Source organism: Pan troglodytes, chromosome 2 (assembly GCF_028858775.2).
Source record: "Pan troglodytes isolate AG18354 chromosome 2, NHGRI_mPanTro3-v2.0_pri, whole genome shotgun sequence".
NCBI classification, from domain to species: Eukaryota; Metazoa; Chordata; class Mammalia; order Primates; family Hominidae; genus Pan; species Pan troglodytes.
This window is the reverse complement of record NC_086015.1, coordinates 145193878-145219425: the sequence shown is the minus strand read 5'-3', so window position 1 is coordinate 145219425 and position 25548 is coordinate 145193878. Positions and strand designations below refer to the sequence as shown.

Genomic DNA, 25548 nt, shown 5'->3' with positions numbered 1-25548 from the left:
ATTTACATACAGTAGAATCACCCGTTTTAGCCTAGCGTTCTGGGACTTCAGCAAACATACACCACCACGGTCTAGGTCATTTTAACTTATTTATGCTGGGTGTGGTGGCTCATGCCTGGAATCCCAGTGCTTTGGCGAGGTGGGAGGATCGCTTGAGCTCAAGAGTTTGAGACCAGCCCGGGCAATATAGTGAGACCCCTTCCCTACAAAAAAATAAAAATAAAAAAAAATCTGGGCATGGTGGTGCACACCAATTGTTCCAGCTTACTGGAAAGCTGAGGCAGGAGGATAACTTGAGCCAGGAGTTTGAGGCTGCAGTGAGCTGTGATAGTGCCACTGCTCTCCAGGCTGAATGACAGAGCAAGATCCTGTCTCAAAACAAACAAACCAAAAACTTTTATTTTGGGCTATAGGTTAGCTTGTCCTGGGAAGTTGGACCCTGTATATATGGGATATACCATTGCTTCTAATTTAAGAGATTTATAAACCCACAAAAAATATGTATTATTTCTTATAGTAAGTTACCAGTTTGGTTCTTGTAGGAGGATGTGATGTAGGCTTGGGTGAAGGTTTTTCCTAAAGCTAATTCAAGCAAAAAAAATTTTTTTTCAGAAAGTCTATGCCATGAAAAAAAAGTTATATTAGCATCATATAGACAAACCACAATTATATAACTGGATTTTTTTTTTCATTTTAGTTGGACATATTGAAGGTGATTAATTGTAACTGGAACCCCCTAAAGAATTATAGTGGAAAAAAAATCTGTGGTGTCTAGACAATTCTAGTGGAAAACAAAAATATTTCAGTTACTCAATAAATTGAAATAATATTTGAGCCAAAATCTTGTGCCTGTGCCAAGATCTGGCATAAGTTTTTAGTTCTGTTTCTTAGCCACTTCTCTAGGTGATTGATCTCATTTAGTTAATTGAGGGAATTGCCAGAACCAAAATCCAGGCAACTTTAAAAATCATTGTTTTTAATGCACTGAGTCCCAGGAATCAGCTTCTGGACAGTGTCGAGCTCCTATTGCCAAGGAGCTATGAATTTAGGCCACGCACTTAGGAAAAACTGTTTAGACTTTACTTCTCTCAGCCTGGCTGGAATTTTGGTTGACTGAATCTTTATAATCTGTTTAAAGGTGTCCTTTTGAGTCAAAAACATACATATATATATATATATTTCTGCTGCTGAACTTAGCTGATTTGATGGAAGTAAGTTTTGTCTAAACATGTGGCTTTTATTTCTGGATATTACAACTATTGGAATTCTAGTGGAATCCTTTTAACTACTTTTAAAGCAAATTTCATTTTTACTACTTATAAGACAATCATTTCTAGATCTTCAACTTGTTTTAGTAGCTATGGCTGATTCATTCTCTCTCTCTTTTTCAGAATTACAGTAACTTTTATTTTTATTTATTTATTTTTAAGACGGAGTCTCGCTCTGTCACTCAGGCTAGAGTGCAGTGGTGCGATCTTGGCTCACTGCAGCCTCCGCTTCCCGGGTTCAAGTGATTCTCCTGCCTCAGCCTCCTAAGTAGCTGGGATTACAGATGCGCGCCACCATACCTGGCTAATTTTTGTATTTTTAGTAGAGACGGGGTTTCACCTTGTTGATCAGGCTGGTCTCAAACTCCTGGCCTCGTGATCCTCCTGCCTCGGCCTCCCAAAGTGCTGGGATTACAAGCGTGAGCCACCGCGCCTGGCGACAGTAGCTTTTAAAATTATAAAACAAGTGCATGCATGTTCATAAAATTTTTTTAAATAATAAAATGTATAAAACAAATGCTTCCTCCATGCTACTCATCAGTGCTAACCACTATTAAATTTGTAGTTTCTCTTGGCAGACTTTTTATGAATATATAAAAATATATGAAAAATATATGTATATGTAGTTTTTCAGGTAAATGTAATCGTGTTCTCTTATAATAGGACATTTTTCCATGGCAATACATGCTTGTATTTTTAGGGACTATATAATATTCCATCATACACATGTACCAAAAGATGTTTAAACACTTAAATTGTTTGTAGGTCTTTGCTTTTCTCCACAATGCTCCAATCCCAGGACATGTAGAATTGTTCTTATCTGCCTAGTTTATTAGAGTATATTTCCACCAGAGGAATTGCTAGTCCGAGGGTATGCCCATTGTCAATCATGATGTCACAGAAGCCAGACATTAGCTTGCCACTTAGGCAACAGAGGGTATTTGTTGAGATGGAAAAAAGCTTTAAAATGTGTAGAATTATAGGCCGAGCATGGTGGCTCACGCCTATGATCCCAGCACTTTGGGAGGCCGAGGCAGGCGGGTCACGAGGTCAGGAGATTGAGACCGTCCTGGCTAACACAGTGAAACCCCGTCTCTACTAAAAATACAAAAAATTAGCCGGGTGTGGTGGTGGGCACCTGTAGTCCCAGCTACCCGGGAGGCTGAGGCAGGAGAATGGCATGAACACGGGAGAGAGAGCTTGCAGTGAGCCAAGCTCACACCACTGCACTCCAGCCTGGGTGACAGAGCGAGACTCCGTCTCAAAAAAAAAAAAAAAAAAAAAAAAAAAAAAAAAAAAAAGTGTAGAATTATTTTTAAAGTGTTTATGTAGAATTTTGTATTCTAACAAGGGTCAGTTTATTCCTCTCTAATTAAAATCAACACATTGTCAGAACCTCCAGAAAGGCTCTACAGTATTCCCTTCACTAACAGAGAATGTTAGTCCCTTGAGTGCAGGGAACAGTGTTACTTGTTCACTGAATATCCTAATGCTTAGCCTTAGTTCTTGACATAGAATAGTAGGTGCCAAGTCAATACTTTTAAAATGTGCCTGTTTTGCCACATCCTTACCAACTCAGTGCATTATCAGACTTGTTAATTTTTTATCAGTCTAGTATGCGAAAAGGTTTCCTTTTTTAAAAAGTTAGTTGTTTGTTTTTTGGGTTTTTTTTTTTTTTTTTTTTTTTGAGACAGAGTCTTGCTCTGTCACCCAGGCTGGAGTGCATTGGTGCGATCTTGGCTCACTGCAACCTCTGCCTCCCGGGTTCAAGCGATTCTCTTGCCTCAGCCCCCCAAGTAGCTGGGATTACAGGCACACGCCACCATGCCCAGCTGATTTTTGTATTTTTAGTAGAGACGGAGTTTCACCATGTTGGCCAAGCTGGTGTCGAACTCTTGACCTCGTGATCCACCCACCTTGGCCTCCCAAAGTGCTGGGATTACAGGTGTGAGCCACTGCGCCTGGCCCAAAAGTTAGTTTTTTAATTATTAAAATCAAGCATCTTTTCATGTGATGACTGGCATCTGTATTTCTTCATATACCGGATTTATTTTTATATGGGAGTATTGCCTTTTTCTTATTGATTTAGGTTAAATAAACAAAAATTTTTAAGAATGGTAATCAAATGACCTGTGCCTTGCACATTTGTTTACCAGCCTGACATTTGTCTTCTAAGTATATTAAGTCTTGCTATAGAGAAAGTTTTGATTTCTAAGTAGTCAGATCCATCAGTCTTTTCACTTAAGATATCTGAATTCTGTAACATGGTGAGGAGGGCCTTTCTCATTCCAGGATTATAAAAATATTATATTTTTTCTTCTAATACTTTTATAAAGTTTTAATTTTTATGTTTAAATATTTGATTTTTCTGAAATTTATTTTTGTTCAGTGTGAAAAATTGAAATCTAAAATTTCTTTTATCCAAATGGATAGTCTCTTGTCTCAACATTATTGGTTTGAAATACTACCTTTATCATGTACAAAATTTTCATATATAGGTGAAATTATTTCTGGACTGTAATTTTTGTTTTGTCAATTTCTTTTTCTTTTTCTTTTCTTTCTTCATTTTTTTTTTTTTTTTTTTTTGAGACAGAGTCTTGCTCTGTTGTTGCCCAGGCTGGAGTGCAGTGGCGCTATCTTGGCTGTCTGCAACCTCCACCTCCTCGGTTCAAGATTCTCATGCCTCAGCCTCCCAAGTAGCTGGGATTACAGGTGTGCACCACCATGCCCAGCTAATTTTTGTATTTTTAGTAGAGACAGGATTTCGCCATGTTGGCCAGGCTGGTTTCGAACTCCTGACCTCAGGTGATCTGCCCTGCTTGGCTTCCCAAAGTGCTGGGATTACAGGCATGAGCCACCGTGCCCGGCCACATTTTGTTTTAAGAAAATCAGTTGCACAGTTACAAGGTAGGGAAACTTTATTTGATAATACCAGCTCAGTCATGTTAAAAGCAAAATAAACAAAGGACCTGCTGTTTAAATTGATTTCAAACTCAGGATGAGTTATGATCTTGGTTGGAAAAATAATAAGGGTTGTAATTAAACTGTATTGCAGGAAGTTTGGCATCCAGATTAGGAAAGGTAATACTTTCAATCTTTGCTGATCAAACAGTTTTTATCATTTGTGCACCTGTTTTGTGCCAAGGACTAAACTAGATGCTAGGATACAAAGCTGAGAGACGTAGCCCATTTATAGTAGAATTACAAGTCAGTAATAACAGGTTTTATAAGAAGCCAGAAGAGGAATATCCAGAATTTAGACCACAGGGGATGGGACAGCTTTTAAGAAGAAGGAGATGCATAGAGCAGAGGCTTTGGAGGTGGAGCTATCGGCTTCACTACTATGGGACCTTGTATTTAATCTCAATCTCAATTTCTTAATGTATAAAATAGGGTCACTAATAATCTATTTCACACTGTTGTTGTCTGTCCTAAGCATCGATGAGGAAAAAATATACACACATACACACACACACATAAAATGTATATATATGTGTATACTTTTTTCCTCATCGATGCTTAGGACAACAGTGTGTATGTGTGCATATATATGTGTGTGTATATATATATATACACTTTATATGCGTATGTATATATGTACATACGTATATGTATGTATATGTAGGAAACCTCTGGAACACTCTGGGGATATAATAATTGCTCAGAAAATGGTGTGGAATCCATCCATTTTGAAGTGCTAGTAGGTAGGAGTTGGCTCAGTAGAGAAGGGCCTTCTCAGCAGAAGGAAAGGTGTATAACAAAGCCAGGTGGTTGAATTGGGGCCTCTCTGGAAATGTAAAGTATTTAATCTGGTTGGATTGTGGGGTACATGTGGAGGGAGCAGCTGAAGATGAAACTGTGAAAGGAGGCAGGGGTGGGATCTCCACTGCGAGCTTTTGTGCCATGTTGAGGAGTCTGAGAGGCATTTAGGAAGTGTTGTGGAGTCCTTAAAAACCATAATTAGGGGAGTGTTCAGAACAGTTTTGCCAATTGAAAGACTGGTTTGTTATAGATGCATGGAGTGGCTAGGAAAGCTGTTAGAGGTAGGATATCTAGTAAGAGCCTTGGTGCTCAGCCCTGGCTGCACATTGGAACTGTCTGGAGAACATTTAATGGCCCGATGCCCAGGTTCACCCCAGATCAATTATATCAGCAGCTCTAGGATTGGAACCTAGGAATTGGTATTGTTCATTGTTCCCCAGGTGATTCCACTGGACAGCCAGTATTGTGAATCACTGAGTTAGAGGGTAACTGTATTCAAACCAGATATGAAGTTGCAAATTAAACAAGTGCCAGCAGCATAAAGCAGGGGCCCCCAACCGGCCACCAGGTACCAGTCTGTGGCCTGTTAGGAGCTGGGCCACACAGCAGGAGGTGAGTGGCAGGCAGGCAAGCCAGTGAGTGAGCAAAGCTTCATCTGTATTTGCAGCCACTCCCCATCACTCACATCACTGCCTGAGCTCTGCCTCCTGTCAGATCAGCAGCGGCATTAGATTATCATAGGAGCACAAACCCTGTTGTGAACTGTGCATGTGAGGGATCTAGGTTGCACACTCCTTATGAGAATCTAATGCCTGATGAACTGTCACTATCTCCCATCACTCCCAGATGGGACTCTCTAGTAGCAGGAAAACAAGCCCAAGGCTCCCACTGATTCCGCATTGTGATGATTTGCATAACTAATTCATTATATACTACAGTGTAATAATAATAGAAATAAAGTGCACAATAAATGTAATATTCTGGAATCATTGCAAAACCATACCTCCCTTCACCCCTGTCTGTGGAAAAACTGTCTTCCACGAAACCAGTTCCTGGTGCTAAAACGGTTGGGGACCGCTAGCATAAAGGAACTAGAATAAGGAAATAACAAATATGGTGGTCAGTTGAATGAGGAGGGGATGGAGTGAAGATCTGAAGATCATTTCTAGATTAGATCACTGGGTGGATTCGATGATCGTATAAGAGGGCTCAGTCATATATCAAGAGTGAGAACAGGAAGGAGAAGCATTGGGTACTAGGACTTGCTGAGTGGTTACAAGAAATAGAATTTGATTTTTATATGTGGAATTAGGGGGAAATTAACTCTATAATGCCAAATGGGCAGAAAAACTGAAGGGAAAGGGCCAATGGAATAGTTGAAAATTCCGGAGACAGAGTAGATAATTGATGGGTGAGATCCCTGAAGAGGCAGAAAGTGCAGAGCAGAGATGAAAGAAGTCATTTAGGGCCAGGCGTGGTGGCTCACGCCTGTAATCCAGAACTTTGGGAGGCTGAGGCAGGCGATTACCCAAGGTCAGGAGTTCCAGATCAGCCTGGCCAACATGGTGAAACCCCATCTTTACTAAAACACAAAAATTAGCCAGGCATGATGGCAGGTGCCTGGAATTCCAGCTACCCAGGAGGCTGAGACGAGAGAACCACTTGAACCTGGGAAGCAGAGGTTGCAGTGAGCCAAGATTGTGCCACTGAACTCCAGCCTGGGCGACAGAGCAAGACTCTCAAAAAAAAAAGAAAAAGAAAAAGAAGTCATTTAGGCTGGGTGCCGTGGCTCAAGCCTTTAATCCCAGCACTTTGGGAGGCTAAGGGGGAGAACTGCTTGAAGCCCAGGAGTTTGAGACCAGGCTGGGCAACATGGCAAGACCCCATCTCTACAAAATAAAAAAGTTAGCCAGGTGTGGTGATGCATGCCTGTGGTGTCAGCCACTTTGGAGGCTGAGGTGGGAGGATCACTTGAGCCCTGGAGTTTGAGGCTGTAGTGACCTGTGATTGCATCACTGTCCTCTAGCCTGGGTGTCAGAGCGAGACCCCCATCTCAAAAAAAAAAAAAAATAGTAAGGGGATTAAAGAGTGTGGTCAAGTTTTGGAAGATGGGGGTCATCTGAGGAAGGCAACTAAGAAGGAAATGTCTTTGTTGTCCTACCCTTAAATGTTGCTTGTCCCCAGGGTTTTAGTGTTGGCCTTCTTTCACATACTTCTTGGATGATCTCCTTTGATATATTTTGTTACACTGTTATCTTCTAAGAGAAACATTGATAAGCTGAAGTTTGTTGGGGGAATTAAGCAGTTGATGTTATAGTTCAGAAAATAATAGGTTGGCTTTTCCTTTTGGGGGGAATTTTCTTGGTAGCAGTTTGCTATGTTAATTTGAAATTTAAAATACTGAAATCAGTTGAAAACACGGTACAGATCCCACTGTTTCTAGTATTAATAACTAGTTAGCACCATGTTTTTTCTCTAGTTATAAAACCCTAAAGCATTACCAATTTGACAGTTTGAAAATATGTTAGCTTTTAGTCTCAGTGTTTTATACTATAAAGAAATTTGAATAGTTATTTTACTTTTCATGTTATGTTTCATCATTATTTGTTCTGTCATGTCTATTAAAGATCTCTTTCTCAATTCTGATATAAACTGTGATTTGTGTTACATATTCTCTAAAATTTTTTTCTTCTAAAAGACTAACTGAAAGTTTCGTAGTTAATTGTCAAATAATTGGAACTATTTATTTTATAGAGTTTCAGTAAAATATAAATAAGATTAGTTATGCAGCAAAATTAATTGTATTCCTTACAACAAAGCAGTCATTAGTATGACTTTTCAGTAAGGTGTATTTTGTTCATAATATGCTTCCTAAGATAATTATAAATTACCTCAACATAATGAATTAGGACCATGGGTGTGTATATAGCTAGAAAATGGCCTTGGTATGGCAGAATACTAACTTAATGTTTTGATATCATTTCAGGCAACATTTCATTTGTTGCATTTCCAGTTTCCAATACCAACTCACCTACCAAGATTTTACCAAAAACCTTAGGACCAATAAATGTGAATGTTGGACCCCAAATGGTAAGAAAATTATCAAATCTTAGAATCGAAACTTTGTTTAGCCAAGACTAATTTAAAGGATAATTGCATTAAATATATTTGATCAGATATTCCAGTTAAACCAGGCGTGGTAGGTGGCTCACGCCTGTAATCCCAACACTTTGGGAGGCCGAGGCAAGTGGATCACTTGAGCCCAGGAGTTCAAGACCAGCCTGGGCAACATGGTGAAACCCTGTCTCTACAAAAAACAGCTGGGCACTGTGGCGCATGCCTGAAGTCCCAGCTACTTGGAGGACTGAGGCGGGAGGATTGCTTGAGCCCAAGAGGTCAAGGCCACAGTGAGCCATGTTTGCACCACTGCACTCCTGCCTGGGTGATAAAGCAAGACCCTGTCTCAAAAAGAAAAAGAAAAAATTATAGTTAATTTCAGTTATCTGAGTCACTTTTAAAAAACGTTCTGTTTTTATCTGAATGTATCTGGTCAAGTTTTGAGCTTGAGAAACATTGTGTGCTCTTTAATATTTAATTTTCACATATTTGAATCTGTGGATTCTGGATGTGTAGTATTAAGTCTTTTGCTCTCTATGTGAGGTTTCTCTTGTATTTAGTTGTTTAAATTGATTTGAAATGTGTTATGCTTTATGTCTTCCTCCTTTTTTCTTTTTCTTATAAAATAACCTTTTCTACTCTAAACTATGTATTCTCACATAAATGGAATCTGTGACCCAACAGTTAATTTACATCTGGAGTTATTAATTTAAAACTTCTTTCATTAAGGACTTTTGGGGAAAAAACAATATACCAATTTATTTTAATCTGTAGCAGTAGAAATAATGAATGAAAAATGGAAAACAACTGTTTCTCTAAAGACATTCATTAATTATGCTAGAGCATGAAGTGTGTAGCACTTTCAGAAGACTTATTTATAAGCAAGGTTGCATTCCACTACTCTGAAACTATGTCTAAATGGCCTCACCCACCATTAGTAAAAGTACTCAAACATTTAAGCAATAACTCTTCATTGCCGGTGTTTTCATCTTTTCATCTATAGAGCAATAAGGATAAATTTTACCCATAATGTACAACAGCACTGTGGACTATGTTAAATGCAAAGTTATTTAGACAAAGATATTTTTTAACATACCTAATGGTTTCAGAAAGTCTCTAAGACTTCAGGACACATTCTAGACATGATATTTTCCTTGGTTAGTTGAGGACTGTTTATCATCTGCAGAAATCAAGCTAAAGATAAAACACAATTTACTGTAACTATGTGAAGAATGTAGTCTAGGTCCAAACCTCATAGAGATTTAAGCTCAAATAAGAGCCCTCATTTCAAGGTAGCTCATGTTATATTTTCAGACATTTGCTAAGCATTTGCCCCTCCTCAGCCACTACTATAGGTGCAAATGAGATAAAGCACCTGACTTTAAAATCTGCATTTTGAAATGTGATTATATAAGCACCAAAATTAAACATACTCAAATTTTTATGAGTCTTGCCCTTACAGTACTCTTCTGTTTTGAGAGATTATTTTCTATTATTTTTTGTTTAATGCTGCTATACCCCAATTTGAATTTCTCCTTTGGAAGCATGTATAATTTTTCTCCCATTGTCAGTTTGAACTAATGTGCATTTTGGCCCTTACACAGTCCAGTTCTGTTAATAATAAGTAGTGATGTGTGCTACTAACTCAGTTACTGTAAATCTCAGGATCAGCAAAACAAAGGTCACAAGAAGGAGAGGCGATTTGGAACTCTACCTTCAACTGGGCCATCCCAAGTACTTAATTTGTCCCCCTACTTCTGAGGTCCTTTTTTCAGTTCTGAGTTCTTGGGCAGGAATCAGAATTTTGTTTTTGGTTTCCTAATTGTTGTAAGACTCCATTGTTGTCTCTTGAATGTGTCCCTCCAAAATTCATGTTGAAGCTTAATCCCTATTGTGGTGCTATTAAGGGGTAGAGCCTTTGGGGAAGTGATTAAGCTATGAGGGCTTCATTCTCATTGAGGGGATTAGTGACCTTATAAAAGAAGTTGAGGCTGGGTGTGGTGTCTCACGCCTGTAATCCCAGCACTTTGGGAGGCCAAGGCGGGTGGGTCACGAGATCAAGAGACTGAGACCATCCTGGTCAACATGGTGAAACTCATCTCTACTAAAAATACAAAAATTGCCGGGTGTGGCGGCTCATGTCTGTAATCCCAGCACTTTGGGAGGCCAAGGTGGGTGGATCACGAGGTCAGGAGATCGAGACCATCCTGGTTAACACAGTGAAACCCCATCTCTACTAAAAATACAAAAATTGCCGGGTGTGGTGGCTCATGTCTGTAATCCCAGCACTTTGGGAGGCCAAGGTGGGTGGATCACGAGGTCAGGAGATCGAGACCATCCTGGCTAACACAGTGAAACCCCATCTCTACTAAAATACAAAAAATTAGCCGAGCATGGTGACACACATGTAGTCCCAGATACTCGGGAGGCTGAGGCAGGAGAATTGCTTGAACCCGGGAGGAAGAGGTTGTAGTGAGCAGAGATCGCGCCACTGTACTCCAGCCTGGGCGACAGAGCAAGACTCCATCTAAAAAAAAAAAAAAGTTGAAGGGAGCTCTTTGCCCCCTTCTGCCCCACGTCCTGTAGTGAAGACACTACAAGAAGGTACCATCTATGAAGCAGAGAGTGAGCCTTCTGAATTTGCTGGTGTCTTGATCCTGGACTTCCCAGCCACCAGAACTATAAGAAATACATTTCTATCATTTATAAATTACCTATGCTAAGGTATTTTGTTATAGCAGACTAAGACAAAAATTAGTGCCAAGAACTGGGGTGTGGCCATAACAAACACCTAAAACTGTAGAAGTGGCTTTGGAACTGGATAATGGGCAGAGGCTGGAAGAGTTCAGAGGAACAGGCTGGAAAAAGCCTCTTGAGATGAATGGACCATTAAGGGTGATTCTGGTGAGGAATCAGAAGAGGAGAGCTATAGAGAAAGCCTCACTTTTCTTAGAGATTACCTCTGTGGTCATGAACAGAATGTTGGCACAAATATGGATGGTAAAGGCCATTATAATGAGGTCTCAGATAGGAGTGAGGGACATGTTATTGGAAACTGGAGGAAAAGCCATCCTTGTTACAGAGTAGCAAAAGGCTGGGCCCAGTGGCTCATTCCTGTAATCCCAACATTTTGTGAGGCCAAGGCAGAAGGATTTCCTGAGCCCAGGAGTTCAAGACCAGCCTGGGCAACATAGTGAGACCTCATCTTTACTAAAAAAAAAAAACTAAACTAAAAATAAAAAATTAGCTAGGCCAGGTGCAGTGGCTTATACCTGTAATCCCAGCACTTTGGGAGGCCGAGGCTGGCAAATCACTTGAGGTCAGGAGTTCGAGAACAGCCTGGCCCACATGGTGAAACCCTGTCTGTACTAAAAATACAAAAATTAGCCGGACATGGTGGCGGGTGCCTGTAATCCCAGCTACTTGGGAGGCTGAGGCAGGAAGATCACTCGAATCTGGGAGGCTGAGGTTGCAGTGAGCAGAGATTGCACCACTGCACTCCAGCCTGGGCAACAGAGCAAGACTTTGTCTCAGAAAAAAAAAAAAAAAAAAAAAAACAGGCATGGTGGCACCTAGCCACTCAGGAGACTAAGGAAAGAGGATCACTTGGGCCCAAGAGTCCAAGGCTGTAGTGACCCTGACAAAGTAAGACTCTATCTCAAAAAAATAAAACAACCAAACAACAACCAAAAAAGTGGCAAGGGACTTCTCTGAATTGTTTTCCTGTTTTAATGTTTTGTGGAAGGAGGAATTTAAGAGCAGTGAAATTGGATATTTGGTCAAAGAAATTTTTAGTGTTTAGGGATCAACATGGCTTCTCTTGGCTGTTTATAGTAAAATGTGAGAAGAGAGAAATGAATTAAAGATATAATTTATAATCAGAAGTGAAGATTTGGGAAATTCTCAGCTTGGCCATGTAAAGAATAAAAAAGCATGTTCTGGAGAGAACACCAAAAGAGTGGCCTAGTCACCTTTTGATAAGGAGATTAGCATGCGTGGGTGGAAGCTTGGTGTTGTTCATCAAAACAATGGAAGAATAAACCCATAGCATTTCAGTGATTACCGGTGCTGCTCCTCCCATCACAGGCCCAGAGTGCCAAGGCATGGGGGACAGAACTATCAAAAGAGGGGCTTCAGGCGCTAATGAAACCCTGGCAATCCCTTCCTGGCACTGTGTCAAGTCTGCTACCCAAATTTTGGCACAGTGCTCCTTAGCCATTCCACGTGTGGCTCCAGTAGGCCCAAGTATAGTGGCTGCTCCTCTAGAGGGCACAGGTGGTGAACCTTGGCAGTGTCTGAGTGATGCCATCTCCAGTGGGTGCAGAGTGTACAAGCTGTGGGGTATGATAACTTCCACCTAGATTTCAAAAGATGCCCTGGAGAGCCTTAGCAGATCCTGGCAGAGAATTGCTACAGAGGTGAGGCCACCATTGGGAACCCTCACCAGGGCAAAGCTTAGTGGAACTGAGGTGCGCGGGGTTGCTCCCTGAGGCCCTAGTCTAGTAGAGCTTCCAGCATGCAACTCCAGCCTGGGAGAGCCACATGCAGAAGACTCAGACTCTAACCCAGGAGAACTGCAGCATGGGCTGCCCCCAATAAAGTCATGGGGGTGGGGGCCCCTGGTACCCTGGGGGCCCAACTCCTGCTCCAGTGTGTCCAGAAGGCAGGATATCAAGTCGAAGATTATTCTGAAGCCTTAAAAGTTAATGTTTGCCCTGTTGGGTTTTGTATTGGTTGGGACCTATTATCCCTTTGTTCTTTTCTATTTTCTCCCTTTTGGAATGGGAATGCATGTTCTGTGCCTGTCCCATCATTGCATTTTGGAAACAGGTTGGATTTCACAGACTCACAGCTGGAGGGGAATTTGCCTCAGGATGAATTGCACCTTTGAGTTTTACCCATATCTGATTTTGGGAAGGAGTTAAGACTTGTGAGACTATTGGAATGAAATGAATGTATTTTGCCTGTGAAATAGACATGAATTTTAGAGGGCCAGGAACTGAATGCTGTGGTCTGAATGGGTTCCTTCAAAAATTCATGTTGAAACCTAATCCCTACTGTGGTGGTATTAAGAGGCGGGGCCTTTTGGGAAGTGATGAAGTCATGAGGGCTTCACCCTCATGAGTGGAATTAGTGCCCTTATAAAAGAGGTTGAAGGGAGTGCCCTGGACCCTTTCTGCTATTAGGATGCAACCAGAAGGCATCATCTTTGAAGCAGAGAATAAACCCTCACCAGGCACTGAATCTGCCGGCACTTTCATTTTGGACCTCTCAGCAACCTCCAGAACAGTGAGCAATAAATTTCTGTGGTTTGTAAATTACCCAGTTTTGTACTCCTTGCAGAAGACTTTAAAGAAAATTAATTAATTACCCAGTCTAAGGTGGTTTGTTATGGTAGCCTGAATGGACTAAGACACCCAGTTACAGCCATTTATCGCTTCTCCTCTAACTCCCTCATCCATGATTTTTTAAAAAGTTTTTGTTTAGTTAAAGAATTCTTGGATTAGGCTGGGCGCGGTGGCTCACGCCTGTAATCCCAGCACTTTGGGAGGCTCAGGCAGGCGGATCACGAGGTCAGGAGATCGAGACCATCCTGGCTAACAAGGGGAAACCCCGTCTCTACTAAAAGTACAAAAAATTAGCCGGGCGTGGTGGCGGGCGCTGTAGTCCCAGCTACTCAGGAGGCTGAGGCAGGAGAATGGCGTGAACCCAGGAGGCGGAGCTTGGAGTGAGCTGAGATCACGCCACTGCACTCCAGCCTAGGCAACAGAGCCAGACTCCGTCTCAAAAAATAAAAATAAAATAAAAAAGAATTCTTGCATTAAAAACTCACCCATTTGCTTCTTAGCCTTCTTTTTGTGCTTGCCCTTTGAACTTTACATGTCTTTTGGAAGCCAAATCTTAATGGTAGATAGAAATTTCAAAAGTCCCCATGAAAAGTTTTGTGTAGTTATGGAAACTAGTTTAGCAGTACCTATTTTAGTTTGAGATACTTGCCCTTTTCTTACAGGCTGTCTTATGGTTATATGTTATAGATCTTAAGATTATTTATACAGTTGACCTTTGAACAATGCAAGGGATAAGGGCACAGCCCCTGTGCAGTCACAAATCCATGGGTAGCTTTTGACTCCCCAAAATGTAACTATTAATACCTTATTATTGACTATAGAAGCCTTACTATAACATAAATAATCGGAAAACACATTTTATGTTATATTAATGTTATTTCATATGTTAATATGTATTGTATACTGTATTCTTACAATAAAGTAACCTAGGGAAAAAATATTACAAAGAAAATCATTAGGAAAATACATTTATAATTCATTAAATGGAAGTGGATTATCATAAAAGTCTTCATCCTCGACGTCTTCACGTTGAGTAGGCTGCGGAGGAGAAAGAGGGAGGAGTTGGTCTGGCTGTCTCAGGGGTGGCAGAAGTGGAAGAAAATCCATGTATAAGTGGACCTGCCCAGTTCAAGCCCATGTTGTTCAAGGGTCAACTGTATAAGATAATCTCATGGCTGTCTTATTTTAGAAGAGTAAAAACTGCATGCTTCTTATAGTGAAAACCAAAATTCCATCAAATAGTGAAATCTCTTAATATACCACTTTATAATTTTGTAATTTTTTTTCCCTTTAGAATACATATGCTCTCTTGGCTTTTTTTAACTGTAGATGGCAGTAGCACATAAAATATGTTGATTGAGGGCAGGAAAATGTTCAGAGTAATGTTCAATTGCTATGTGATTTTCCCAGAGTAACTAATTCTATTGTCAGAGAAACCACATGATAACATTTAAGTTAAGGATGTCTGGATTTTTGGTAGGAGGACTCTGAAATTTAAAACTCCATTTTCCTTAGCATATCAAGTGAATATTAAAAGTATATTTTTACCTCCAACTTTAATACTTCAAAATTTTTTTTCTTTTTTGACAGAGTCTCGCTCTGTCACCTAGGCTGGAGCGTGTAGTGGCACGATCTCAGCTCACTGCAGCCTCTGCTTCTCAGGTTCAAGCGATTCTTCTGCCTCAGCCTCCTGAGTAGCTGGGATTACCGGCGTGCACCACAACACCCAGCTGATTTTTTTTGTATTTTTGGTAGATATGGGGTTTCACCATGTTGGCCAGGCTGGTGTCGAACTCCTTACCTCAAATGATCCACCTGCCTTAGGCTCCCAAAGTGCGGGGATTATAGGAGTGAGCCACTGTGCCTGGCCTGGGATTTCAAAATTAAGGTTCAGGGTTAGAAAGCATGACCGGCTCATCACCCTGTAAACCAATTTTCTTATATTCTGTGGCTGTTCAAGTCTTACCGACTTTCCTTCTGTTTTATTTCTTACATTTCACTCTCATTATCCTAGTTTAGGAACTTACTGTATCTCACATACTCTTAGGCCTTATCTTTCCTATTCAGGTGCGTCATCTCTCTAATTTGTTCATGTAGGAAATGTTTATTAAGGAATTGCTATGTACCAGGCCCTGTGCTAAGAGAAAGGAGCAGAGTGTGCTAATCACTCTCCGATCAGCCACAGCTAACAATCTGACAATGAGGGAGGGAAAAAAAGAAAATGTAAACTAGAATTCACTTTCAAAGTCATTTTCATAAAGATAGCCAGTTTTTCTCTATGTCCTCTTTCCCTTCCTCCTCTCTTTTTTTCCTTTCTTTCTCTCTCTCTCTTTTTTTTTTTTTTTTTTGAGATAGAGTCTCACTCTGTCGCCCAGGCTGGAGTGCAGTGGCATGATCTCTGCTTACTGTAACCTCTGCCTCCTGGGTTCAAGTGATTCTCCTGCCTCAGCCTTCCAGGTAGCTGGGATTATAGGTGCCCACCCCCATGCCCAGCTAATTTTTGTATTTTTAGGAGAGTTAGGGTTTCACCATATTGGCCAGGCTGATCTTGAACTCCTGACCTCAAATGATCTGCCTGCCTTTGCCTCTCAAAGTGCTAGGATTACAGGCATGAGCCACCATGCCCAGCTCCTTTTTTTTTCTACAAAGTCCTGTAAATCAGCAAAACCAAGCATGTAGGCTGCTAATACCATATAGAAATACTGCAGTAGTAATACAATCTGTTTCCAGGGTAAATTGGAATGCTTAGAATAGCTTTGTAGACACTGCTGTTCAAGGAATAGGGTTGACCAGAGGCTAATCAAATAACTCACATTTTTCTTTATAAGTTGTCCATCCAAGGTCAGCATGATAGAGAATGTGATGTAGTGATTGGTGGAAACTATGCTGTATTTTTTTAGTGGATTTTATATAAACCTTTTAGCATATCAATAAATGAAGTTACTTTTTCCCCATTATTTTAAAAGTTGAGTATTTTATCCCAGTTAGTAAATATTTATTGTACCTTTCCTATGAGCATCCCCTACCACTGTATTAAACTCTGCAAAGGACATAGTTTAGCAAGGTACTCGCCACCCCTAAAGATCCTGCACTGAAATGGGGGATGCACTGAAAGTGGGGATGTGAGACCAGACGTGTGGAGTGGGAAGTGCAAGCATACTTGGAATGCAAGGCAGAATTTGATGAGAGGTACAGACACATTGTCTGTTTTTATGTTTTCTCATGAGGCAAACTTCTGAGTGCCTTATTTAATACCCTTGGTGTATTGTACATAATCAGAACTCTCCAGACATCTGTCAGTATTATTAACTTTTGTTTTTATTTTTTTAAACTATGGAATGAACGGATTGAAACTATTTCATAAACATTTCTAGGTACTAACATCTTCCTGGCCCCAAACTAACATAGTCAAACATAAACAGACTCTAACTAAGGTTCTTAAATACTTGGTAAATGAATAAATGTTGACTAGACTTTAATAACTAGGTCTGAACTATTTTTATGCTTCAGAGGTTATTGTTTGACTCTTTCCTTCAAATGCAAATAAAGAGCTTGAAATGCTTATTAATCCTTCCCTTCAGTTATGTATGGAGCAAGTTAGCAATGAACTTAATGATTCACCCTGGCTGCAGAAACATGTTTCATTTGGTCAGGGAGATAAAAATTAATTAGCATTTTGTCTTGCATAAGGCAGTAGAAATAGAACTATTTCTCTTGTTTGAGGACTTATTAACAATTACTTGTAGTCCCTGTAGACATTTTTCTCTCTCAGTTGGGACTTAAAACTTACTATCATGAACACTTTCAAAACTTTACAAAAATAGAACTATATACCCAGCAGTTGTTTCAACAATTATCCAAATAGGGGCCAATCATGTTTCATTAATATCCCCATTCACCGGAGCATGCCTCTTCCCCTTTTTTTACATGAAAATACTTCTAAAGCTATTACTAGGCTGCTAGTTTTTTTGTATTAATTATTATAAATGTCTTTGGGAAAAACATGTTTTGTTTTGTAACCAGTGAAAATTTTAAGACCTGGTAACACATATAAGATACCTTTCTAAAAAAGTCTTTAGGGGTTCCATTAATCCCCTTTCTGGAGTCTAGCCTTAGGAAATAGAAATTAAGGGCAAGGTCTTTGTAAAAAATGTTTATCACAGCATTCTTTATAATAGTGAATAATTAAAAATGCATATATATCTAATAGAGAATAATAAATCCACATGGTAGAATGTTTTATGGTCTTTAAACTGTCTTCAAAGAGTATTTAATAACATGAATACTCTTTTTTTTTTTTTTTTTTTTGAAATGGAGTTTTGCTCTTTTTGCCCAGGCTGGAGTGCAATGGCGTGATCTCAGCTCACTGCAACTTCCGCCTTCCAGGTTCAAGCGATTCTCCTGCCTCAGCCTCCCATGTAGCTGGGATTACAGGTGCACGCCACCATAGCTGGCTAATTTTGTATTTTTAGTAGAGATAGGTTTTCACCATGTTGGCCAGGCTGGTCTTGAACTCCTGACCTCAGGTGATCCTCCCACCTCGGCCTCCCAAATGCTGGGTTTACAGGCACGAGCCACCGCTCCCGGTCCAATACTCTTTTAAAAAAGGATAAAATTGCATCTATATAATAATCCAAGCTGGATAGTATCTTTGTGTATACTGTATGATGGACTGTGGAAGTGTGATTTGCTGTTGCCCTGGTTCTAGTAAATCAATTCATTTACTAGTAAATCTAGTACTGCAATTCATTTCCTCAGTTTCAAAGGAAGCTTTTCATTTTTCTGATTTTTAAAGCATTATCAGTTCTCTACTTAATCCTTCCAAATTGCCATTTATTTGCTGAAACCTGCATTGTGACCTCATGTCAGTATTCAGGATACTTGTGCTTTAAGATCCTAGGATATAAGTAAATCAAAGGCATTGCTTATATTTTTAGATGACTGACATTAAGTGCCTTTTAGGCAGCAAGGTTTCCTCATATGTAGGTTAGCAATCAATGTTATTTTCTGCCTGTAGGCTTTTCTTAATAATTAAGAATATTATATTCTTTGTTCCTAACTTTACAGATTATAAGCACACCACAGAGACTAACCAGTTCAGGAAGTGTTCTGATTGGGAGTCCATATACCCCTGCACCAGCAATGGTTACTCAGACACACATAGCAGAAGCTACTGGCTGGGTCCCTGGGTAAGAGTGTTGCAAGTTACTATTTTTAAAACCTTAAAAAAAGTTTAGACATTTTTTTCTTACTATCTTGTCTTCTGTTCTTGTTTTAGTTTCGTTCTTAAAAACAAATGTTTTTCCTTTAAAATCACCTATTTTATTTCACTTTATATCTTAGATATAAATAATCTCTGGAATAAGTATTTTTAAACAGAAAAAAAACAGTGCAATAACTCATAACTAAACCCTGTGATTTTTTAAACTCTGGAATAGGACTACTTTTATTATTATAACATTTAACTGCTTTGGAGATATAAAAACTATATTTTTATATATTTTTAACTCACACAGAAAAGGAGTTAAATATTAAGTGTTGGCTATACTCAGAATTTCCCCTATGAATTACTTCCGTAAAAACCAGAAAAGGGTAGGAAAAGAGGGCAAATAAATTTTTTATTAAATTTCCTCTTCTTTTTAAATGCTGAACGATTGAATCAATATCCCTTCTGTTACTAATTTGTCACTTTTAGTACAAACTTCTATATGTTTCATCTTTGCCTGTAAAATACTTATACCTTTCTCCACTCTTTATCATTTTAGCACCTCATACTTCCATAAAAGAAAAATAAATAAGATAAATTACTCAAAACCTCATTTTGTTACCTTAGACGTTTTGTTACTTTAGAAGTTATTTACATGGTGGAATACTGCATTGGTGATTCTGTCATATGTGAGTTTGAGCAAGCAGATGGTAAATCTTAGTTCAGTAAGAATCTCCTTGCTTCAAGGATATTAAGTGAATTAATAATCCTGGCAAAGTGCTTTAATATGCATACATATTAATATACATAAATACATGCCTACACACATGTACAAACACAAATACATTAAAGACAGAAGAGTTTTGTATATGCATACTTTTCCATTATCAAATGAGCTGAAATGACAGAATTACCTGGAATCCTATGGGTTATTCAATCCTTATGAACATTCTTATGTAGATCTAAGGTTACCCTGGATTTCTCTATAGCCTTGAAAGATTATAACGTGAAAGCCAAGCCTGTGCCAGCAGTGCTGGCCCACTTTGGAAATGACCAGGGTCTGGATGTTTTCAGCCCCATTTGTGCTTTATATTGGAGGTGGCAGGATTGTCTGGTGTTTTTATAGTCAGTATTTCGCAGAGTGAAGAAAATTTTTCTCTATCTTGTTTGCAAGTCTGCAGTGTTTTCCTCTCTAACTAGTCATTGAGCTCTTTTCAACTTATAATTATTATGTTGTGATACCTTGTTCACATGATAAAATTAAGATTTATTTTATGTACCTATCTTTTGTATTTGTTAGTTTTAGTCTTTGAATATTCAGTGTATAATTTTAGACAAGTTATAATAAAGTATTAATGAAATTAAATTATATTTAAGTATGTATTGTTTTTATGCTATCTTTTTTCCTTTTTAGTGATAGAAAACGGGCTAGAAAATTTATAGACTCTGATTTTTCAGAAAGGTGAGTATAAGTCTAACTATTTTGTTTGGAAGATTTGGCTATATAGAGAGGCTGTTGGCATTGCCACTGCTCTGGTTTAATGCGATGTTTTTCTTCATGTAACTTTAACTTCTTTCAGTTCTTGCCATTATTTCATTCTGCATTGAGTGCCCCAGTTCACTCATGGTATCTGTATGGTTTCAGTAGAAATTACCCTGTGAGCAGATTGACTATTGGTAGTATGTCCTTTAGTCTCTCCCCTCTTTCCATCTGGGAAATGAAGAGTTCTATCAAAGTGAATACTCCACATTACCCTAACATGCCCAAACTTTAACAATTTTTTCTTTTTTCTTTTTTTTTGAGATGGAGTCTTGCTCTGTCACCCAGGCTGGAGTGCAGTGGCGTTATCTTGGCTCACTGCAACCTCTGCCTCCCGGGTTCAAGCAATTCTCCTGCCTCAGCCTCCCAAAGTGCTGGGATTACAGGCATGAGCCACCACACCCGGCTAAGTTTTTCTTAAAACATTTATAAATCATAACAAACTTGCTTGTTTCTTAAGCAATATGTTGGGCATAAGGAAAGTTCATGTTATCTTAGAATATTAGGACAGTGGCTTCTCCATTCTGGCTGTGCATCAGAATCACTTGTAGTCTGTTAAGTAAAAAATAAATGCCTGCCATGTCAGAAACTCCTACATTTTCTAATTTGCTATCTCTGATTTGCTGTGCCCTGAGAAACTAGATGGCCAAATATGTTAGAATTCAGTCGAAAATGAAAGTGAGTAGGTTCTGAGTGAGAACCATGGGAATATGTATAAAGGATGTGTGTTTTCTTGCCCTGACACTAGTGCTGTTTCAGTTCCTTGGTGGCTTTTGTTGCTTGCTTCTTGGTCCTAATTGTTTTCAACAGATACAATCACTTCTGAGGAGCTGCTGTATCATAGAAATGAAATGTTCTTTACTCTCTAACAGAAAGTCCTCTTTCCAACTCAAACTGGTCTTTACTGGTGTTTATCCTTCGAAAGGGCAACAGAACAAGTTCTTGCAGATGTATTTAGCAATGTTTAAGGCCTTAAAATGGAACTATTTGTCAGTTATGATTGGTGGCATCTCTGCACTGCAAACAGTACAAAAACCAAGATTCTCTTTATTCTCGTAAGTAAGAATTCTAAAGATCTATAAGTGAGAACACATAAAAGTGTTAGGTTAAATTTATAGTTTAGCCATTGGTTCAACTTTCTCTTTCTACATTTGGTTCAGTGGCTTTTTTTCCTAGCATTTTTTTTTATCATTTTTTAAAAAGTTTTGAATATAACTTTTCTGTAATGTATCCCCACCACCCCTCTGTCAAACCACGAAGATTGCTACATGTATTTTTCTTTATTCCTTGTTCTAAATGAGTAAGATTTAGCACAGTGGTGTTTCATTTTTTTCTTTATGCTTTTTTCTTCTTTCTTTCTTTCCTTCCTTCCTTCCTTCCTTCCTTCCTTCCTTCCTTCCTTCCTTCCTTCTTTCTTTCTTTCTTTTCTTTCTTTGAGATGGAGTCTTCCTCTCTCTCCCAAGCTGGAGTGCAATGGCTTGATCTCAGCTCACTGTAACCTCCACCTTCTGGGTTCAAGCGATTCTCCTGTCTTAGCCTCCAGAGTAGCTGGGATTACAGACATGCACCACCATGCCCAGCAGGTTTTTGTCTTTGTGTAGAAACAGGGTTTCACCATGTTGGCCAGGCTAGTCTCAAACTCCTGACCTCAAGTGATCCTCCTGCCTTGGCCTCCCAAATTGCTGAGATTACAGGCGTGATCCACCACGCCCAGCCTCTTTTGTTTTTAAGACAGGGTGTCACTCTGTTGCCCAGGCTGGAGTGCAGTAGCGCAATCTTGGCTCACTGCATCCTCTGCCTCCCAGGCTCAAGTGATTCTCCTGCCTCAGCCTCCCAAGTAGCTGGGACTACAGGCGTGTGCCAGCTAATTTTTGTATTTGTAGTAGAGATGGGGTTTCACCATGTTGGCAGGCTGGTCTTTAACTCCTTACCTCAAGTGATCACCCACCTTGGCCTCCCAAAGTGCTGAGATTATAGGCATGAGCCACCACACCTGGCCTTTTTTTTATTTTTTACTTTTTTGCTAATTAGGTCAAGGGTTAATTTTATAAACACGACTGAAATATTTTGTTGATTTAAATGTTCTGGTTGACTCTTTTTTAACAAGAAATGAAACTTTTACTATGTATTTTATATAACTCCTTACTAAAATGAAATACATTTATTGCAATTTATACTTGAGATACAATACTATACATTTAAGTTGTATATTACTTTTGTAAACCATAAAAAAATTTATTGGGAAAATGTCAAAAGATGGTTTGTAGATTCTAGTTACGTGCCTGGAAAGAAAGAAAAATACTTTTTTATTATTTGGGTGTAATTCTTTTGAAACTTCAAAGGAAATAATTAATAAAATGTAACATGCTTTTCAAACCATAGTATATTAGTGGGGTTTGTTTGTTTGTTTATTTTTTGAGATGGAGTCTCACCCTGTTGCCCAGGCTGGAGTGCAGTGGTGTGATCTCGGCTCACTGCAACTTCCGCTTCCCGGGCTCAAGTGATTCTCCTGCTTCAGCCTCCCAAGTAGCTGGGATTACAGGCGTGTGCCACCATGCCTGGCTAATTTTTTTGTATTTTCAGTAGAGACGGGGTTTCACCGTGTTAGCCCAGGATGGTTTTGATCTCCTGACCTTGCAATCTGCCCGCCTCAGCCTCCCAAAGAATTGGGATTACAGGCATGAGCCACCGCGCCCAGCCCAGTCCATCTTAAATTGGAAGCTCTCTATTTAAATCTTAAATATATAGGGTTTATACATTTTTTTAGAACCTGAGCTCTTTCAAACACCAAGACCCTCTCTTTCCAAATAACATCAAAATTTGGCCACAGGATGTAAACACTCTATAAGTTCATAAACCAAACAAAGAAACCAGGAGGAAGCATTCTTTATCAAAGGAACTAAATTAAGAAGCTAAAACCTAAATAAGAAAATAAAACCACAGACTGGGCACGGTGGCTCACACCTGTAATCTCAGCACTTTGAGAGGCTGAGGTTTTTTGTGGTGAAACTTGTCTCTACTAAAAATACAAAAATTAGTTGGGCATGGTGGTGGGTGCCTGTAATCCCAGCTACTCAGGAGGCTGAGGCAAGAGAATCGCTTGAACCTGGGAGGCGGAGGCTGCAGTGAGCCGAGATCACACCACTGCACTCCATTTTGGGCAACAGGGTGAGACTCCAGCCTGGTCAACACAGTGAGACTCCGTCTCATGTTTACTCCCTACCTCCCTCATGCCCACTGCTAAGATCTTATTGAAATTTTAGTATAAAAAATAATTAAAGGGGCTGGGCATGGTGGCTCACTCCTGTAATCCCAGTACTTTGGGAGGCCAGGGTGGCCATATCACTTGAGGTCAGGAGTTCAAGACCAGCCTGGCCAACCTGGTGAAACCCTGTCTCTACTGAAAATACAAAAATTAGTCGAGTGTGGTGGCACATGCCTATAATCCCAGCTATTTGGGAGGCTGAGGCGCAAGAATTGCTTGAACCCAGGAGGCAGAGGTTGCAGTGAGCCGAGTTCGTGCCACTGCACTCCAGCCCCGGCGACTGAGCGAGACTCTGTCTCAATAATAATAATAATAATAATAATAAAAGTAAATCTGTAACAGTGCTGTAAAAAATGATAGGGGTATAGATTTTCCAACTAGAAAATGAAAGCTAGTGTTATTATAATGAAAAGTGAAAGTAGAGAAATCTATATCGCATATTGCGTGGAAGAAGTCAGCATCAGAAATGGTAGCCATTGTACCCTACATTGTCACAGAGAGGCTCCAGGCTTAAAGTTGACCTGTGTAGAAAGCAAGAATGAATTGTTGGAGGAAGTAAGGAGGGCGATTGAATAAAGACTTTTAGCAGCTGGGCCAGCTGAACCATCCCAACCCTTCAAATCCCCTTGTACCTTTTATCCCACCTCCATACACAGAGCAGTTGCCCCAAAAACATTTCTCCCCCAGGGCTGAAACTTGGAGAACTGATCCCAGGGAAACAACTGCCTGCTTCAGCTGGTTTAAGAATTTTAGTATGCCCCAGAACAGGTTTTCCTCATACTGGCATTTGTATTTGTGGGAAGAGAGAGAGACCAGACTGGCTGCCTGCTTGCCTGCTTAGCAGCAAATACAACCTGAAGTTAAGCTTGTTGCCAGCATGGCCCACTCACATCCACAGAAGTTGTGGTTAGCCCTCCACAAGTGGGGGAACCTTCTTAGGAAAACAAGCCTGCATACAAGAAGCTCATGTAAACTCTATATATTGAAAACTTGAATCCAACATTCGTGAACATGAAAGAACAGGACATTTTTGGAAAACTATGATGAAAGAAAAGGAACAAGATGAATAAACAAAAGTTATGACCCGAGGATGTAAGATAAAAAAGAACAATAAAATAAAGTTGTAATTATCACCCTTTGAGAGGTCTGAAGGTTCCTGAGAAGAGATAATATTCATGAAAGAAAAAGAAGATCCTATGGAAAAGAAGCAAAGAAGAAAAACATTCTATGAAGTTTAAAACATGATTGCCGGCCGGGCGTGTTGGCTCACGCCTGTAATCCCAGCACTTTGGGAGGCTGAGGCAGGCGGATCAGTTCGAGACCATCCTGGCCCACATGGTGAAACCCTGTCTCTACTAAGAATACAAAATATAGCTGGGCATGGTGGCGTGTGCCTGTAACTACTCGGGAGATTGAGGCAGGAGAATCGCTTGAACCTGGGAGGCAGAGGTTGCAGTGAGCTGAGATTGCACCACTGCACTCCAGCCTGGCGACAGAGTGAGACTCCATCTCAAAAAAAAGAAAAGATTGCTAAAAACAGTTCTTCAAGATATTAAAACATGAAAACAGAATTTTTATTTTAATGAAATAACCTGGCAGCAGTCTAGTGTTGCTGCAGAGAATAGCTGGGATTGTGTTATTTGAAGATACCAGAAATCTACTGAGGCAGGAGAACTAGAGGGGCTAAAACTAGAGCAGGAAGAACCTCAGAAAGTTGAGGGACTTCCACAGTAGCTTTTAGATATGGGGTAGTTTGCTGTTTGTGGGCAGGAGGCTGAGAATCTAGGGTTTTGTACAAAATAAAGGAGAAAAATGTTATGATCAGTTGGTACAGAAAAAAGCACATGACTTGATTAAACTCTACTCATTATGGTAAGTGGCAAACTAGTAATAGAAGGGAACTTAGTATGTTAAAGACAATTGGCAAAAACCAACAGCAGGCCAGGCACGGTGGCTCACGCCTGGCATCCCAGCACTTTGGGAGGCCAACCCAGGCGATTCTCTTGCGCCCAAGAATTCGAGACTAGCCTGAGCAACATGGC

At 39.8% G+C, this 25548-nt stretch overlaps 1 protein-coding gene across 50 annotated transcripts in view; it reads left to right on the top strand.

The window, feature by feature from the left end:
• The window catches only part of TFDP2 (transcription factor Dp-2), a 199330-nt gene that overhangs the window by 137063 nt on the left and 36719 nt on the right, over positions 1-25548 (top strand). For 25 of the 50 annotated variants that reach the window (XM_009446482.4, XM_054680273.2, XM_016939950.4 and 22 more), the window contains 3 exon segments: positions 8017-8120; positions 18563-18684; positions 20116-20163. In XM_009446482.4, the coding sequence (XP_009444757.1) occupies positions 8017-8120; positions 18563-18684; positions 20116-20163 (274 nt within the window). 50 annotated transcript variants of the gene reach the window in all.